Genomic DNA, 19,455 nt, shown 5'->3' with positions numbered 1-19,455 from the left:
ATCTGTAAGAATATATTTATAAAATAATTATTAGAAATATGGGCAATATTTTTAATATTTTGGATACACCATAAATATTAAGTAAAATAATATTTATAAATTACTTCTTATGCTTTTGTTTTTTTTAAAAATTATTATCATATCGTAAATATTAAGAAACATGTTATTCTATCTAAACTTCATGAATATTTAAATGAATAACATTTATAAAAAAAATGTTCACGTGGATTGTTATGCCTATTTGTTCATCCAATTAAAATTGCTATTTTTATTCACGTGTCTTAACAAAAAGAATATTCAGGAGGACATTTAATTCATTTATATAATTTTGATCAAAGATATCAGTTATCAATCATGAACATTCTGAATGTTAATTCAATCTATAGTCTGGATCCCCAACCACTTTTAAATTATATTTATAATTCTGAAGTTTCTCCAATTGATTCGAAGTTATATATTGTATTTTTATAAATAATATATATATATATAGAATGCCCTTGATAGCCTCTAGTAATAATTGTAGCACGAAGCATTTAACTGTACAGCTTGGTACAGGAAATTGGTATTTGTCCTGATGTTCCCCATGCCGTCAATGTCTCTAAAAACAAAACCCCAGAGGGCAACGGCGTGGGGGTTTTAAAAGAGCCCCCTGCTGGGTATAAGGTATATCTAATTTGTAAATATAAAATTTAATCGTAATTAGGATGATGCTAACAATGAACTATCTCCTTCTTCATTAGCTGCTAAATCTTTACCTTTTTTCATTACTTTTCAGCAAATTTTAACGAATTCTTTAACTGTCAAATGGCAAGCTTTGTTCTTTGATAAAAAACTTTATATAACAATCCCTGAAGGTGGTTTACCTGAAGGTTCTAAAGAAAGGTATTATTTTATTGCTAATATATATAACACTCAATTCTAGTTTTGTTAACTTGTTAGAATACACTGAGGAAATATTACATTGTAAGAATGCAATTGTCTGTTTTAATAAAAATAGAATGGATAAAGGTAATTGTTTTATATATACAATTTTATGATAAATTATTTATAGGTTGTTTGATAAAAACTTTTATGTTTTTGGGATTTTCTTTGCTACCACCAGGACATCAATTCACTTTAAAACATTCTGATAAAATATTTATGTCTTATGATATATAATTTTTTCTATAATTTTATTAAACTAATGAGGAAGGTTTTTATTTTATATTGTTAGCATAAAACTTATATTTCAGTAGCTACCCCATTAATTTTATCTTTATTTTAAAAAGTTTCATTATTTCAATATATCACTAATTAATTACTTAATTTGTAATAAGTATTGTTTAATTATAAATGTTTTAATGTTATTTTTTTTTTACATATTACAATGATATAATTGTATTTTCCATATATTATTAAATTTCATTACCAAATAAATATTTTAATCACTGGAACCAATATAGACGTCACAATATTATTTAATATAAATTTATTAGTATAATAAAAAATAAAACATATTGACAAAAGTTATAAAATCAGCAAATTTTCAAATATTTTTAATAAGTAGTTTAGACCAAATAAATAATTATCATCACGGAATTGGCTTTGTAGATTATTTTTTTGATCAAGGAAATCGTGATGCATAGATGTCACATGGGTAAAATCGATCATTTTTATATCACATTTTATGTTTTTAGATTTGATATTAGGGTTATAGCTTGTTAAATTATGTTGTGGGCTAGAATGGTAATCACCATTTCTATTAACTATGTCAAGAGTACCATTTGAATAGCATTCATGAGAATCGTAAACAAAAAGCAGGGAGGATGCATAAAAGCGGAATTTATTTTGCCTTGAAAACCAATCTTTGACATCAACCAATTGAGATAAAAAGCCATGTATGAGTTGTGTTTTTATGTCTGGATTATTGTCCACCGATGACACATATTTTTCAAGACCTTTTAAAATATTCTAAAAATTAGATAAAAATGAATATTTTACATTGCATAATTTGATCTTCAGTTAAACTTTTTCCATATTCTTTGTCATAAAATTCATAAGTTTTTGTCTTGTAATTGTATACCTAAATTTTTTTTATATACATTTTATGTTAGTTTGCAATACCCTCATACCCAGTATTCGAATACCTATACATTCTAACAATGGATATTTGGATTTTTCGTAGCATACTTTATGTGATGGAGCTCCAGGCTCATAACTTTCCTTTCCAATTTTAATGTCTAGAATACAGGGTTTTTCATAATTTGTTGTTATATCTTCCAATTTAATGAAGTTTACGGCTTTATTAATAAAAAACAAATATAAATTGTTTTATATATAAGTTGATTTTACACAAAATATTTTAAAAAATAACACTTACAAATTTTAAAAATTATTTTTTAATTTCTTACACCTAAATAAACATTTAATTTGTTTTCTAACATAATATTTTGTATGATTTTTTTTTTATTGTTAAGCTTGAACACTTATTTTTTTTTCTGAGATTCCTTAACTATACCATTCATTATACTTAATTTTTTGTCAATCATTCTAAACCCAATTCAATTTTGAACAAAAATGAAATTAAAACTAAAGTAATCAAATATTAGAATGTAACTTGACTTTAAATAAAATAGGATTATTTTAAAATTAAATTGGCGTGTAAAAAGAACTCTTATAACCAATCAATTGATAAAATTTCAAAACCTTTAATGAATTAAATATAAAATAAATTACTTCGACAATCTAGTAATTTCGATCAAAAATAGAAATAAAACCCTATAGTAAACAAATAGAGGGATGTAACTTGACCTTAAAAATATTGAAATGGTGTGCAAAAAAATATTTAACATTTAACAGGGTCGGATGATCTATATTGTTTTTTTAACATCAAATTTTAAAAAAATGACTAGCCTTTTCAAGTAAAAACTTAAGGAGATGTTAATTTGCCCCGAATCCATTTTAAAAATGTTTTTTAAAGTTTATTCAAATTGTTAAATCATTATTAAAACTCATCCTGTCTATTTCAATTTTCTCGACTCCAAAATACCGAGGGATAAATCTTCTTAAAGAGAGGATTATTTCATCATGATGCGATTTATCGTCAAAAACGGTGGCATAAAAATGATTTTCGTTTTCTCCTCTGGACGAAGTTTGAAATGGTTTTAACACCGGACCTTGGTCGTGTTTTAAAAGGCCTTGTTAATTTTTTTTTAAAATATTTATTTATATAAAATTTAAAACAAATAACCAATTCTTTAATATATTTTATAATTAAAAAGATTATAATTTAAACTCTTCTCTCGCTATTTACTATTTATTTGTTAATAGATAAAAACCAAGCTTCGACATCATTTCATCCTCATCTTATTTTAATAATAGTTTCCCAATGCTACACGGAAAACTTTTTAATATTTGTGATTTACTTATTTAAAAAGGTTATATATCGGTTTTTAATTCATATTTTAAGTAAATTTGGTTCTTTTTCTTGGGAAATGTCCAAAATCTTTTTAAAATTTTTCTAGAATTAGATTTTGGACATGTTTTCATTTTTATATTAAAAAATATTTATTTCTTTTTTCAAGAGTTTCAAGTTTGCGAATCAAATTTTTTTTATAGTTTGAAATTGAACACGGTCATGTAAAAAATTAAAATGTTATTTTTGAATGAGTATACTTACCAGACCTATATGTTAATTTTTTTAAACATACCCGGGTCGGCCCTAAAAATGCCGAAATCGCTACTAACATCTATAAAAATTGTTTAAAAAATCTAGGCCGATGTAGGATTGTGAATATAGATTCAATATCATAGTGATATTTTGGTATTGTAGAATCAATACCGTATTGATTTTTAAGAGATGTTTTTATCGCTTCAAATATATTGGCGGCCATTAAAATTGTAAAATATTTTAGTGATCTGCATCGGGCCTAATTTTTCAAGCCTGGCCCGAAATTTTTAAAAAAGGTTTGCAGGCCCGAACTTGAAATATTTTTCACGAATTTATTTAAATATATAAATTAGTTTTTATAATTACTCAAAATAAACGATATATGCTATAAAGGGTCTAGTTTCTATAAATAAAATCAAATTTTTTTATCTTACATAAAATTGATAAATTTAGATATATTTAATAAAAATTCTAAAGCCCGATTGGCCAGAATTTTCTTAAAAAATATTAAGCCCGAACCCGATTTTTTTAAAAAAATATATTTGCACATCTCGAAAATATTTATTATATATTTTTCATCGCTTAATAAATATTGGAGACCATTTTCGATTTGTAAAAAATTTATTTGAAATAGATTTAATAAATTTAAATGATTTTCTATTCTTTGTATTCAGGGAATTGATTTATTTTACAATTCTTGATATCCTATATAATTTTTATTTGTTTACTCATTATTTGTAATAATTTTTTCTTATGGTTTATTTATAAATTATATCTGATACTTATTACTACACATTTGAAATTGCCAAAAAACTCTTAAAAATCACTTCAGTGAAAATATTTATCCCGAATTTAATTTGGTTCTTTTTCTTATAAAAATAACTTCATGTAATGTTATTTAGTTTTATACATTTTATATTTCTTATTTAGTTTAAGTGCTATTTATTAATGTATCATATATATAATTATGAGAAAATAAAAGCATTTAAAAATTTTTTTAAATTCATTTAATAAAAATATTTATGCCCTAGGCAAAAAAATTATATTTTTATTATATAAGTTTTTTCTCAAAAAATAAATTTATCTTATTCATTGAAGCATAAGATTACAAAATACGTCATTAATGATATTGATAAAAAAAGTGCACAGGAAAATAATTTAAAAAAAATTTAAACACTTCTAAATATTCGTCGAAAAAATAACACGATGGCATTCATGATCGTGGAGTGAGTATAGACCTAAATTTTAAATTATGCCTATTTATCGTCATGATATTTATGAAATATATTTAAAACAATATCCATATTTGGTCAATCGGAATCGAGCCTATGATAATATTCCAAACAAATGTTTAAAAATTTTAGATCAGGTTGGGCTTGAAAAATATAAATAATTGAAAATAACGTTTTCTCTTCAAAATAAGATCACTAAAATTTATCTGCGAATATGATATGGAAAGTCAATTAGTAGTTTTTACTTCATTGCATTTAATTTATATTTGCTAATTAAAAATTTCGGACCAGGCTGAAATTCGGGTTCAGGCCTAAAAATGTAAAATATTTCAGACTGGACTCGGGGCGAAAAAATTGAAATTTCAGAGGGCTATAATATAATTATTTTAAAACTTTATCCATTAATAACAATTTTATAGGAATTATTTTAGAGTTAGTAAAAAAAATGAAAGATCATTAAATTATATTTGAAATTAATTTGACATAAAATAAATCACCCATTTATATTGAAATTATAGCATTTTAAATCAGGGATTCGAACCGAACCAAAACCCGGGTTTTTGGGGAAAAATCTGAACCCGAACCGAACCCCGTTTATAAAATTATCAAAACCCGGGAATTTTATTTGAACCCAGTTCAATGTATTGTTTAAAATCAGGGATGCGAACCCGGTAAATTTTTTGATAGGGTTCGGTTTAAGATTAAAAAAAAATTGGTGGGTTCGGTTCAGAGAAATATTTTTGAACCCGGGTTCAGTTCAGGTTTAAGAATTTTTGTTGATAAAAAAAATATTCTATATTTAAATCATAATTAAAAAACTAGACATAAATTTGGTATAAAAAATAAATTTTTTATTTTATTTATAGACAAAATATAGTTAAAAATACAAAGCATAGTTTAAATTTTTATTTAGACAATTTCTTTAAATTAACAATATCCAATATAATAATTTTTACTTTGACTTGTTCACTTTCATTTTCCTCTAATTAATAATCTTTGAGAATAAGTTAAAAATTAAAAATAAATGGCGTAAATGAATAAAATTTATTAACAATTTAATAGGAATCTTTGAGAATAAATTTAAAATCTAAAAAATAAAGTAAATGAATTAAGTTGTTTAAAATTTATTAACACTTCACTTAATTGGAAATTTGAAAATATTATAAAATGTCAAGTAAATTATTAATATTTGTTATACAATTATACAAATATCTTATATTAATTTAAGCAATAAACTCGGTTGAACCCGGGTTCAAATAAAATTCCCGGGTTCGTTTCGGGGTTTTGAAAATTTAATAAACGTGGTTCCGGTTCGGGTTTAATCTTTTTCACAAAAACCGGATTTTCTTCTCCATGTTCGGGTTCGGTTCGAACCTTGTTTAAAATCATAGAAGATATTTGTATAATTGTAAATATAAATATTAATAATTTAATTGAGATTTTACAATATTTTCAAATTTCCAACTAAGTGAAGTGTTAATAAATTTTAAACAACTTAATTCATTTACGCCATTTTTTAATTTTTTTAAATTTATTCAAAAAGATTCCTATTGGAGTGTTAATAAATTTTAAGCAATTTAATTCATTTAAGTCATTTATTTTTAATTTTTAACTTATTCTCAAAGATTATTAATTTAAGGAAAATGAAAGTGAACAAGTGAAAGTAAAAATTATTATATAGGATATTGTTAATTTAAAGAAATACGTCTAAATAAAATTTTTAAAATGACTATGCTTGGTATTTTTAACTATATTTTACCTATAAATAAAATAAAAAATTTATTAGTTTTTTAATTATGATTTAAATATAGAATATTTTTTAACAATTCAAAATTCTTAAACCCGAGCTGAATCCGGAACCAAATCCGAGTTCAAAAATATTTCCCTGAACAGAACCCGAACCAAACTCACCTATTTTTTTAACCTTAAATCGAACCCGAACCGAACCCGGGCAAAAATTTCGCCGAGTTTGCATTATTTTAAATAATTTGGGATCAAAATTGATTAAAAATTCTTAAAACTTCAAAAAGCTTTCATTAAAAGTAATCTCAATTTTGTATACATGTAATTCTAGCCAAAATTATTAAGCTACCGAAAAATCCATACCGTAATCCCCAAAATAGATTAACAAAGTTTTTAAAAAAATCACCCAATCATTTATTTGGACTGAAGGTTTGGTTCAGTGTATTATAGTTGGTCAAGATTAGGTAATTTAACATTTTTAAAAGTCTAAGATCTGTATTAACCCTTCGAGGGCTAAGCGAATATTTGTTGAGGCTTATCTATGACCATATTTGTCGGTCCAGCTCGGTTTAAAAAAATTGAGATCTTTTAATCCGGGTGTGGAAATAAAAATCATTGGTTGAAATCAATTTTTTTTATTTCAATTCAACTAAATACAATAATTATCAAAATTCATCACTTGCCATTTTATTAAAAATACTGTTTAAATATTATTTAAACTAATTTTAGTTTTCATCAATTTAATCAGTATTTCTTTTTAAAATTAAAATTCAACAATAAATTAAATATTAAGATTTTATAATCAAAATATATAAAATGATAAATAAATTTTCAAGCTTTTTCTCCAAATCTATTTCTAAATTTGGATTGGGCTAGGCCAAGAGGGGAAACATTCTTTCTGATGCCAGAGTAGCTACTAAACCAAAGAGTTGATTGAAGATTAAGATAAATTTTTTTTATTAATACCACGTGTGCCAATTATTGTTCGAACGAATCTGATTTGTTCGATAATTTTTTTGCAATATATCCAAGGATTTTATTACTGCAGTGGCAAAGCGCCCATTGAAGCAAGGGAGCATTGCTTTCCTTTAAATTTTTCTTACAAAATTCTTAAATAAACTAATTTTTATAAAGTTAAAAAGATTAATATTATTTTTACTACGTTAGGCTGCGTCCAAAATGTTTTTAAAAAATCGTTAAAATTTTAAAATTTTCGCAAATTAATAACAAAACACTTTGGACACATTTAAGTTTTAAAAAAATTAAAATATTTAAAATGCTTGATATGATTCAATTATTAATTATATAAAATTTGAAGATACGACTGATCATAGTAATTATATAATTTTTAAAGTACGATTAAACATAGTGATCATAATTCAGGTTCTATGTTTTTACAACTTCCTCTCAAATTTTCCTATTTTCTACAGAATCTCTTAATTTTAAGTCATTTTTGCACCAGAGGTTCCTGTACACTCTTACTTTCACACTAAAAAACATTTTAATGTAAAAGGCTATAATCGTTTGGGTTAGTAAATTAAAAATTAACAAGATTAAAAATTGTACTTACTAATTTTTTATAAAAATTTCAAAAATAAATAAATTCTGAAAAATGAAATTGGACACCATTTTATTTTTACTTTAAAAATAGCTTATGTTCTTTTTTTCTACAAAATTTATTTTTTTCTTTATTTATATTTTTAAGATTTTGGACGAAGCCTTAAGAAAAATTAATATTAATTTTACTACGTTAAAATAAATATACATTGAGAAGTAAAAATAAAAAAAAATGCATATTTTAATTTTTTTAATAAATAAAAGAGAATTAAATTTTTATAAATTATATTTTTTTCCTTACTTATTTTAAATAAAATATTTTTCCTTTTAAAAATTAATAATTAATGTTTAATAATTGCAATAATTTTATAGAAAATTTATTAATATTATCATTTAGCTCAAGAAATTTTGATGCGAATTGATTATTGAAAATGGAAGACCAAAACTAATTTTACAAAACTTAAAAAATGAAATCGAATTTCTATCGATAAATATAAATAGCTAAAAATTAAAAATAAATATTTTACAAAATAATTTTTCAGTAGCTCACTGGATGTGAATTTTTTAGTTTTCTATATTGTAGGTCATGCCTAGTATTCCAAAAATATGTTTGGAATGATAAAGGATTTTAGGATATGAATAATTTTTCAACGGCAATTAAACGTAAGGGAAAATAAAAGACGTCCTTCAGCACTTTATATTCATTGCTTTGCCCATAAGTTAAATCTTATATTTTCGAAATCTTGCAGCAAAATCGAATGTAAGGTTTTTTTGAAACTTTATTTGATTTAGCCAGTTTTTTTAGTATCATCTAAGCGAACATCGGAATTTGATAAATATGTCAAAATAAGATTACCACGAGTCCCCAACGAGATGGGAATACAATAATCGACTGGTTCAAACAGTTTTCAGTTATTTGAAGGCTAGTTTTTTTTTTTTGAAGTATGATTGATGGAGAATCTGATATTGTTTGAGATAATGATGTTCTAAAACATCTCGTGGCTATTTAGATATCTTAAATGATGCAAATTTCCTAACTTTTTTATATTGGTGGATATACATCTAGCTAAAATTTACGATATATCTTATTGTCTTAAAAGTATTAACGATCAGAAATACAGTTAAATCAAACATAGAAAACTTTGATGTTTTTTTAGAAATTTAAATGTAAAAGAAAGTATTGTTAACAATTTAGATAAAAAACATAATAGATTCGGATTGCTCAATATAAAAGAATTTTATAAAAATTTGATAATTAAAATAACAGATAATATAATCAATGAAATTGATTTTCGATTCGATACATTAAAAAATATAAAATTTCGAATTGTATATTAGTAAATTCCAAATATTTAATCAAAATTTTCCAAAATATTTATATTAGACAATTTAAATGACACTTATTCTCATTTTTTCGACTAACACAAGCTGGAAACCGAATTAAATGTGGTGTTTCTGGACGATGAATTTAGAAAGAAAAAGAATGTTAATGAAATACTTGAATTTTTAATATGTGATTTGATGAAAAGTTTTAAAGAGTTTTTAAATTTTCAAATTCTTCTCAACTTTGGCTCCAATAACAGCAAGTGCAGAACGGGGTTTTTCATCTATAAAAAGAATCAAATCTTATTGCAGAAACTGGATGAGTCCGATTATCGAATCTATCTTTGATTTTCGATTGAAAAAAATTATTAAAAAATTTAAAATCTAGCAATAACTTTTATAATTCAGTACTTGATAATTTTACCCAAAAACAAAGACGATTTCGATTTATTTATAAATCTTAATTTTTTATAGTTTGACTAATAAATAAAAATTTTTTTGATTACTTCCCTAGTAGTAAACTATACACTTCGTCACTGATATTTTGGTTAAAATCTTGATTTAGCCTTTTTATAAATCGGCCAAATGGAGCTGTTTAACATCACTACATTCACTCATAAACATTGCAATTATTTTAAATGAGAATATTAACTTTTGGAGAATAAAAAAACACAATATACTTGATCATTCGAGAAAGTTAGTTGGTTTTTTTAAAAAAACTGAAATATTGATATTTTTATGACATTTATTCAAAGATAGATGGTAAATAAAAATCAATATAAATATCGGATCGTTTTTAATAATTTCGGAAAATATAGGATCTGTGAAAAATTTGTGGATGGACACACTCCTAGAGAACACTACTTATTTCGCGTCTAGTTTACTACTAGGGAAGCAATCAAAAAAATTTTTCAAGTCAGACCATAAAAAAATTTAGATTTATAAATAAGTGGAATTCATCTTTCTTTTTGAGTAAAATGATCAAGTACTGAATTATAAAAGTTATAGATCCTTCAAATAATTCAGCCGACCATTGTATTCCCATCTCGTTAGGGCTACTCGTGGTAATCTTTTTGGACATATTTATCGAATTCCGCTGTTCGCTTAGATGATGTACTAAAAAAATGGCTAAACCAGATAAAGTTGCAAAAAAAACCTTATATTCTTTAATTTTGCTGCAAGATTTTGATAATATAGGATTTAACTTATGGGCAAAGCAATGAATATAAAGTGCCGAAGGATTGACGTCTCTTATTTTCGCTTGTAGTCCATGTGAATCGCCTGACAAAAGCTGCGTCATCGTAACTTTGATGTTTTAATTTTTTTATAATTCTTTTATCATAAAATTGTCTGTATTTTAAAAAATTCATATATTATTCAAATTACAACGTTAACATAGAAGATTCAATATTTAATGAAAACACATAATTTTAAATATCATGTATGCAATATTTAACATCATTCATCAAGGTTTCTTTTCTATATATTTCTTTTTAACATTTTGATCTTCAAACCGGGCAGGACTTTTTTAATTCTTTTTCCAGATTTTTTAAACTATATTTTCCCTTATAAAGATTATTTGTAATTTTTTGCACATGAATTTTGAATTCCCTTTATTTTCTGGTCATTCTTAAATTATCAAGAATATACTTTCATTTTTCAAAATCAAACTCGGATTTCAGCAAGAGCTTTCTTTATTTTACATTTACAATGATATTATAATTAGATACTATTATTTAACAATCATACATGCATGAAACAATAAATTCTGTTTTTGACAAACATATAATTTCACTTAAAATTTTTAACATTTTTATCTTATGAATTAATTAATTGTATTGTTTTCTTTATTAAAAAGGCCTTTATTTTGAAGCATCTTTTTTAGACAGAAGTCATCCTAGCTCATCTTTTATCACAGCTTTTTATAATGTACCGTATATTACTACTTTTTTAAAAAAATTCTGCTGAAAATATATATAATTCAATATTAAGTTCTTAATATATAATTGTATAAACTAAAAAGTATTACGTGAAGTTATATAAAAAACGAATAAAAAATTTTTTTAACAAAAATAATATTAAGAAAAACATAATTTGGTTCCTAAAAAGGAACAATATTTAAATTTAAATATGTTTATTTGTATGTTCTGCCTAAGGAATAAGAATTCCCTAGGTTCAAGTGTTGTAATTTAATTTACTGAGCTAAATTTTAAAAAACTAAAGGTGATAGCAGCAAACAGTCTATTGATAGAAGTTCTAATTGGTGAGTATCTAAAATTACAGGCCTTTGTATTTGTATGTTTTTTAGTCTCTACTAGAGTAAGCTGGTTGCTATTTATATAGGTAAGGAAGGATGAGATAGTAGTCTCAAAATATATAAAATGTCTAAACTCCTGTAGAAAAAGAGAGTTCCTTGCATTTTTAAATATTTGTATTAGTTTTCATAAAAAATCATGTTACATTTTTTTTAAATATTCGAATCCTGATTTTTGGGCCAGATGGGTGACCCTTGTTGAAAAAAATTGGGAGGACTCAGGATTAGATTAAAATTGGAACAGGGCTGAACCTAAGAAAATATGAAGGACATCATCTTATATTTGAAATCTTGTTTTTAATTTGATTCCTTATGGTATCTGGTAAAAGGTGACCCTATTATATCTTAAATTAGATATATTAAATCAACAAGGATTTGGAGATAGTATTTGTAATTTATATATTAAACTTTATAAAAAAAAGGTAAAGGTTTGGGTAGATTCTAGACTGAATTAAAATTTGATCAGTTCAGGTTTGGGCCTAAAAATAAATAAAACATTCAAGCTGGGCTAAAAAATTAAAATTTTGGTCCAGAATTAATTTGAACTGTGTTTTGGTTTATAATTAAAACTAAAAATCACCATTTAATTGTAAAATAATTCTAGCAAAAACACACCTGTGATGTATTTTGAAAATTTGTTTTGCAAAAATATAACAGAATTTTATAAATAAAAAATCATCAATTCCTTTTCATAATCCCAGAGAAATTATTATCATTGTTTTAATTGAATTAGAGAAAACATTATAATATATTTTTATATCAAACCCTGGCCCTATTTGCTTTCTTAAAATTTAAGCCAAAGCATGCCCCATTTAAATTTTTTTTATTATACCAGTGCTTGGATTCAGGCCCTTTGCAGGTTGGACGGTTTACATTACATAGATATCCATTAGACACTATTTGATTAGAAAATAGTCACAAAATAAAATATAAAATAACTAGCCTCTAATTTGGGATCAGGCAGACCAATAAATTTTTTTTGCTGAAACAAATTTCATATTAGTCCCTATTTAGTGTTGTTAATTTGCTTGGTCGTAAAATTTACGACCAAATTTTGTGCTCAGGCCGACCCGGAGTTCATATTAATTTTATATGTTAAATTTTTTATTCTGGAATCTAGACACGGGGTTCAGATAAATGTAAAGTAAGTTAAAATAAATCTCATATCGAATCTTAAATTAAATTATTATTATTATACCTTCTAAATTAATAATTTAAAGCTTTATTTTATTCTCATTTTTCTTACCATTTAAATATTTATAATTTTGGGTGCTTTTGATTGGAATTTGTTAAAACATTCACAATCCGGGTTTCCACCCCGTATTCAGGCTCAGAGCTAGCCTGAGCATAAAATTTGGTCTTAAATTTTACGACCTAGCATAGCTAATTAAAACAACACTAACTGGCTGACTGAGACTGACGCTAACATAACATTTAAACATAACCATATTAATATTATATATATTTAATATTTTATCATTAATTTATATTTGAATTTGTGTTTTAGAAATTGCCAATATTTTATAAATAGTCACTATTTTTCAGTGTTTTTCTTGTTTTGTTGTGCTGTCTTGCTTTTGACTTGCACTTGTGCGTGACGATTTAATAAATAAAGCCCATTGTTGAGATAAAAATTTTTGTTTGTAAAATTAATTATAATAAATAACACATTTATTTAAAAAGTTATTTAACTTTAATTAAATAAACTATATAAATTGATTTAATTTTTTTACTATGTTTAAGATAACACATTTGCATTTTATATATCCAGTAATAAATTTTTATTTCATTTTTTTAAAATTTTTAAATCAAAATATAAATCTTTTTTTTTTGTGAGTTTTAAAAATAATTTCCGGTATTGAAAAAAAGGAATCAAAAAAACAGACCGGTCTATGGGTCTTGGAAACTTTCTTAGAAAGTGTGTCAGCATACCCTGGCTTAATAAATTAGTATCGCTATGCCAATTCCCCTTACTAGTTCAGAATGAGGTGCTAACTTTCTTTTAATTTCATCGCTATTTTTTAATATTGATTTTTTAAATAATTTTAGAAATGTATCTATTGACATATATATTTGATAACATTAGTTCCTAAATTTGATTGAGATAATTAGAATATTTTTGGATATTCGTATTATTTAGGGGGGGGGGTGTGCCTATTCTAAAGTCAAATTATAGTATAATTTATAATATCAATTTATACTTTTTATCTTTTATTAATTAATAAAGTTTAATAATTATTATTAAGGATAATTTATCTTAATGAAGGTCTGAACCCCGGGTCTGTGCTCAGAGCTGGTTTGGTCAATTTTTTAGACCCAAACCCCGGGTCTGGTTTTATACAACCAACCAATTAACAACACTATCCCTATTCAAACAAAATTTAAATATGGTATGATATACCACAACCAGATTTTTGGTATGATTATGATTTCACTGGGGAACTTCATGTTGAATATAGTTCATTTTTGCAAAAAAATACTGATCTAAAAGACCAGAACTTAAGCTCATGTCTTGGATAACATTGACAAATGTCATAATATCTGAGCCAATTCAATTATTATTTAAATGTGATTAAAAATATTAAAAGCTTACTTTGAAATCCTTAGCATGCATACTTTTACTTACATAAATATAAGCAAGGTATATACCACATAGAAAGAAATTATTTATATTTAAATCTAAATATCAAAAAAATGAATGGCTTTAGGTTAAAATGCAAATTATTAACTAGATATTATCAAAAAAAATTATTATTTTTTAAATATAAAATCAGATGCTAAAAATGAATGGCTATAAATTTAAGTAAATTTTTCAAGTGTATATTATAGATTTAAATATATTAGATACATTTATATTAAAAAATTGAAGCATTCAAAATATTTTAACCTAATCCTGTTTTGCCTTTGCCATGAAAATGACCTGCTACTTGATGCAAGAGTGGAGACGTATTGGGAGGATATGGTGGAATTACTTTTTCTTTCTGAGATTTATCACAATCTTCATTATTTAATATTAAGTTATTTATATGATCCATAAATCATTTTTGACACTGACAACTAAGTCTCATCTCTATAGATTTATAAAAATAAATAACATAAACTTATAAATATGATTGGGTAATTGCTTTATTATTCCTCTGATTTTTAGCCAAAAATAAGATTCTTTTAACAATATAGCTGATTTTGACAAAAATACAGATAAAATATCAATTAAATTCTAAGCCAATTTCCCTATGAAGGCACCTGTAGATTTAGCCATTTCAAGAGTTTCTTAGAAACAATAGTAGTTGAAATATAAATAACCCTTCATTTATATAATTAAAAATATCCTGTCATATTAACCAAAAGCAGGACACATTTGAAAATATTGGAAAGAATAACTAATAAATTATGTTTTACATGGAGAAAAATATAAATTTTAGAAATCCTCGCTAAAATTATTAAAGGCTTTGATCATTTATTGAATTAGAATTAACAATTCAAAAAAATTAACATTCATTTATAGTGTAATGTAAACGATTTGCCTAACTTTGATCGTAAAGTCATTTGATCGTAAATTTGGTCCATTTTTTTCTGATTGGTCTATTTAATCGCAGTAAAATAAAATCATTTATAACCCTAACCCTAACATATAAATTGAAAAAATCGTCCATTTTGACCTAAAATGGACATAATGGACCATTTTACTATCAAAATAATACGATCAAAGGAGGCCCTCCCATATTTCCGTGCCTATGATCGTATGGACACTTCATCGTAAAGTTTCGTCCAATTCTGTGATTGGTCCATTAAAGTGCGGGAAATACAAAAGTGTAAACATATTTTTAATTTTAATCATAATAATGGAAATTAAAACGGTGTCAAACAATATCAAACTTCTTCTTGAGAGAAGAATTAATCCCACTATAATTCAAAGTTAGCAATCTAATTATATATAAATAATTTAGTTTTAATTTTAGAAAACAAAATTACTAATAAAAAATCCAAAAGAGGACGTGATATTTTATGTTTTAATGATTTAGAATATACCATCCATAGAGTAATAAATGCCACATCGTATTACAGGTGTAGACAAAGGAGTTGCTTAGGATGGGGTATTTTACAATCAGGTAGGTTCACAGAGATGCAGGATCATACCATAGAACAGTGTAAATCACATATTGGTAAATATTTTTATAAATAAATCACTAAATCAATTTATTTTTAGGCAATATGTTTACTCCATGTCAACCCTTAGTAACACAGAACATGCAACCTGTTAATGCCATATCAAGTTTCACAAATTAAAATTTCTATAATCAATTTAATTTTAGGCAATATATGTGCCCCATCTCAACTCTCTGTAGCAAACTACCAAACAACTATAACTAGTTTCATCAATTTTTATTTTTATAAACAGTTTATTTTTAGGCAATATGTTTACTCCATGTCAACCCTTAGTAACACAGAACATGGAACCTGCTAATGCCATATCAAGTTTCACAAATTAAAATTTCTATAGTCAATTTAATTTTAGGCAATATATGTGCCCCATCTCAACTCTCTGTAGCAAACTACCAAACAACTATAACTAGTTTCATCAATTATTTTATTTTTATAAACAGTTTATTTTTAGGCAATATGTTTACTCCATGTCAACCCTTAGTAACACAGAACATGCAACCTACTAATGCCAGATCAAGTTTCACAAATTAATAAATTTTATAATCAATTAATTATTATTAGGCATTATATTAACTCAATCTCAGCTATTACCAGCATTTAATATACAACCTACAATATCTAGTAATTTTTTATAACTTATTTTATTAAATTATTTTTTAAATAGGTACAGAAGATGTAAATAATGCCCAAATGCTATTAGAATAATTTATTTGATAATATATAATTTTTATTGTAAATAATTTATATTTGTTTTATACATGCTAAATAAATATTAGTTGTTTATATTTTTGTATTCGATTTATACATTTGAAATAATTAACATATGTCATATACATTATAAATTTGAATAATAAAATAAGCTTCTTAATTTGCTGTAAAAATTGTATCCTAGGTTGTTCTTTTGATATTGTATAAGAGCTAAGATAAATTGTTACCATTTGAAACCTGCTAAATATTCTATATTTGAATAATAATATATATTAAATTTTACCATTTTAACCCTATTAATCTTCTTAATTTGTTATAGAAATTGTATCCTAGGTTGTTCTTTTGATATTGTGTAAGAGCTAAGATAAATTGTTACCATTTGAAATCTGCTAAATATTCTATATTTGAATAATAATATATATTAAATTTTACCATTTTAAACCTATTAATCTTCTTAATTTGTTATAGAAATTATATCCTAGGTTATTCTTTTGATATTGTGTAAGAGCTAAGATAAATTGTTACCATTTGAAATCTGCTAAATATTCTATATTTGAATAATAATATATATTAAATTTTACCATTTTAAACCTATTAATCTTCTTAATTTGTTATAGAAATTATATCCTAGGTTGTTCTTTTGATATTGTGTAAGAGCTAAGATAAATTGTTACCATTTGAAATCTGCTAAATATTCTATATTTGAATAATAATATATATTAAATTTTACCATTTTAAACCTATTAATCTTCTTAATTTGCTGTAGAAATTATATTTTGCCATTTGAAACCTGCTAAATATTCTATATTTGAATAATATATATTAAATTTTACCATTCCAAAAGAAATATTAACATTCCAAAAGAATTATTAACATTTAACGTAAGATTATGGTAAAAAATTAAATTTTACCATTTCAAACTTATTAATCTCCATTTTGAACGAATTGGACGAGTTGGACGAAAAATACGATGAAGTGTCTTACGATCAAAGGCACCCCTACCATGTAAACTAGGTTATAGATAGATACTACCAAGTCAAAGTATAGAATTTTAAATACCAACCTAATTTGCTAAATACCGACCTAAAATTTATTAAGATGTAATAAAACCCCTATTATAAAACATATATTATAATGGAATCACGTGGTCGAGTCTGGCCTCCTATATATCACCCCCTCAAGGACAGATTCATCAAGTAAGAAAAAATGTGATCTTTGCTGGTATTCGAATCCAAAACTATCGGATAGGTAAGTGATGCTTGCCGACTAGGCCACAGACGCTTTCCAAAATTCACAATTTTTCAAATATAATTCGGTAGCTATCTAAATGAAGTTTTCTGGCCAGTGAGCTTCAAATATATATTATAATTAAATTTGGTAGTGCCTATCCAAATGATAAATAAACAAAAAAATTTGACAGGTGCTACCTTAAGGCAATACCTATCATTAACTCGTAAATTAAGAATTGACAGGTAAACTAAAAATGATTGGAATTTAATGGTTTAATTACATAATTCAAATTAATCCTAATTAAAATTTATCTGAATAAATAAAATAGTAAATAAATATTAATATTATTTAAACAAATAAAATAATATATATAACTATAATAATGGTAATAATGGTTTCATAAAATGATAGCAATCCCCGATAGAGGCATATTAGATTTTAAAATATAATATAAATCATATCATAGGCGCATAATTTTTGATTAGAATTTATATGATCCTAATTCCTAAGATATATATCTATATTATAATTTTCCAATGTCCTGGCTACGTCATATCATCGACGTCATATCATCGTGACGTCATATCATTGGTATGGTACGTATCTATTTATTTTTATTTAAAAATGCAAAAATTAATAATTAAAAAATAAAAATAAATATTTTATCATATGTTTTGTATGCACAGTATTTCTTCAAATCATTTTATTCTAAATTCAACTCGACAGTATTCAAGTAAAATGGGTCACATGAATTTTCAATTACAATGTTGTGCAGATTTGAAGTAAAATTAGAATTAATGGGTCACACATATTTCTAATTACAGTTTTGTGCAGTTTTCAAGTAAATTATATATTAAAGTATATTATATATATGAATTTTCAGGCGCGTACGCAGCGGGGGAAGCACCCCCCCCCCTCAACCAAAGATAAAAAATGCAGATGCCGGATTATATTTTACAAAAATATTATTGTTAATATTAATTTATATTTGTTAATATTTATTCCTATCTCATATATATATATTTAATTACATTTATTTATTTTATCATATTCATCTACTAAGTTATTTTATCAATTAATTACAAATTCAAGTTTTCCTTAGCATAATTTACTTTTTATTTTCAAATTTATTGACGTATTATTCATCTAAATTTCTAGTCAAATAATAATTATCTCTGAAACTCCTTGTCAAACAGGGAGAAAGAAATTGCAAGCCTGTCCTACGAGATCGAGCCACCGCCATCAAGCAGTAACAGCTTTTATGGAGTTAGAAGAGCCGATTATTAATGCTATTACTGAAATATCACAATGGCTTGAAAGAAATATTTCCTCAGAAGCAAGAAAATTAGTGGATTCAATACTTATTCCAAATTTTTTTTCTCATTAGAATGTGTTATTTAATTATACAACTATTTTATGTAATACTTTTCAAAACATGACATTGACTTGATTAAGAGATGAGAATAGCGGAGAGCATTTATTAGACCACAAGGTAATTAGAGCTAATGTTGATGAAGAATTTCATATTTTATATG

The 19,455-nt window shown here is 24.7% G+C and overlaps 2 protein-coding genes and 1 long non-coding RNA gene across 4 annotated transcripts; 2 read left to right on the top strand and 1 right to left on the bottom strand.

Annotated features, from left to right (window-relative positions):
• The first annotated feature begins 276 nt into the window (after positions 1 to 276).
• LOC135925517 (uncharacterized) lies at positions 277 to 1,435 on the top strand. The gene is made up of 5 exons (XR_010571660.1): positions 277 to 449; positions 491 to 663; positions 704 to 882; positions 923 to 1,008; positions 1,052 to 1,435. It is a non-coding gene; the product is annotated as an uncharacterized LOC135925517 (long non-coding RNA).
• Positions 1,436 to 1,491: 56 nt separating this feature from the next.
• On the bottom strand, positions 1,492 to 15,391 carry LOC135925516 (inositol polyphosphate multikinase-like). Of its 2 annotated transcripts, none has more exons than XM_065460888.1 (6): positions 15,348 to 15,391; positions 14,706 to 14,888; positions 2,991 to 3,176; positions 2,104 to 2,279; positions 1,981 to 2,062; positions 1,492 to 1,937 (listed from the first exon to the last, which is right to left on the bottom strand). In XM_065460888.1, exons 2-6 carry the CDS (start codon positions 14,851 to 14,853, stop codon positions 1,507 to 1,509), a joined length of 1,023 nt encoding a protein of 340 aa, XP_065316960.1. In that variant the 5' UTR covers positions 14,854 to 14,888; positions 15,348 to 15,391; the 3' UTR covers positions 1,492 to 1,506. The 2 variants fall into 2 exon arrangements, with proteins under 2 accessions (XP_065316960.1, XP_065316959.1); XM_065460887.1 differs by lacking the exon at positions 15,348 to 15,391 and adding an exon at positions 15,218 to 15,337.
• A 186-nt stretch (positions 15,392 to 15,577) lies between these two features.
• Positions 15,578 to 16,687, top strand: LOC135924166 (uncharacterized). Its single transcript, XM_065459215.1, has 9 exons — positions 15,578 to 15,733; positions 15,778 to 15,981; positions 16,026 to 16,091; positions 16,132 to 16,188; positions 16,229 to 16,294; positions 16,335 to 16,391; positions 16,434 to 16,499; positions 16,544 to 16,603; positions 16,647 to 16,687. The coding sequence occupies exons 1-9, from the start codon at positions 15,661 to 15,663 to the stop codon at positions 16,685 to 16,687; spliced, it is 690 nt and encodes a 229-aa protein (XP_065315287.1). The 5' UTR covers positions 15,578 to 15,660.
• Positions 16,688 to 19,455: the final 2,768 nt, after the last annotated feature.

Source organism: Gordionus sp. m RMFG-2023, chromosome 2 (assembly GCF_954871325.1).
Source record: "Gordionus sp. m RMFG-2023 chromosome 2, tfGorSpeb1-WG-v2, whole genome shotgun sequence".
Classification (NCBI taxonomy): Eukaryota; Metazoa; Nematomorpha; class Gordioida; order Chordodea; family Parachordodidae; genus Gordionus; species Gordionus sp. m RMFG-2023.
Note: the sequence above shows the minus strand (reverse complement) of the source record. Positions and strands in the feature narration are given on the sequence as shown.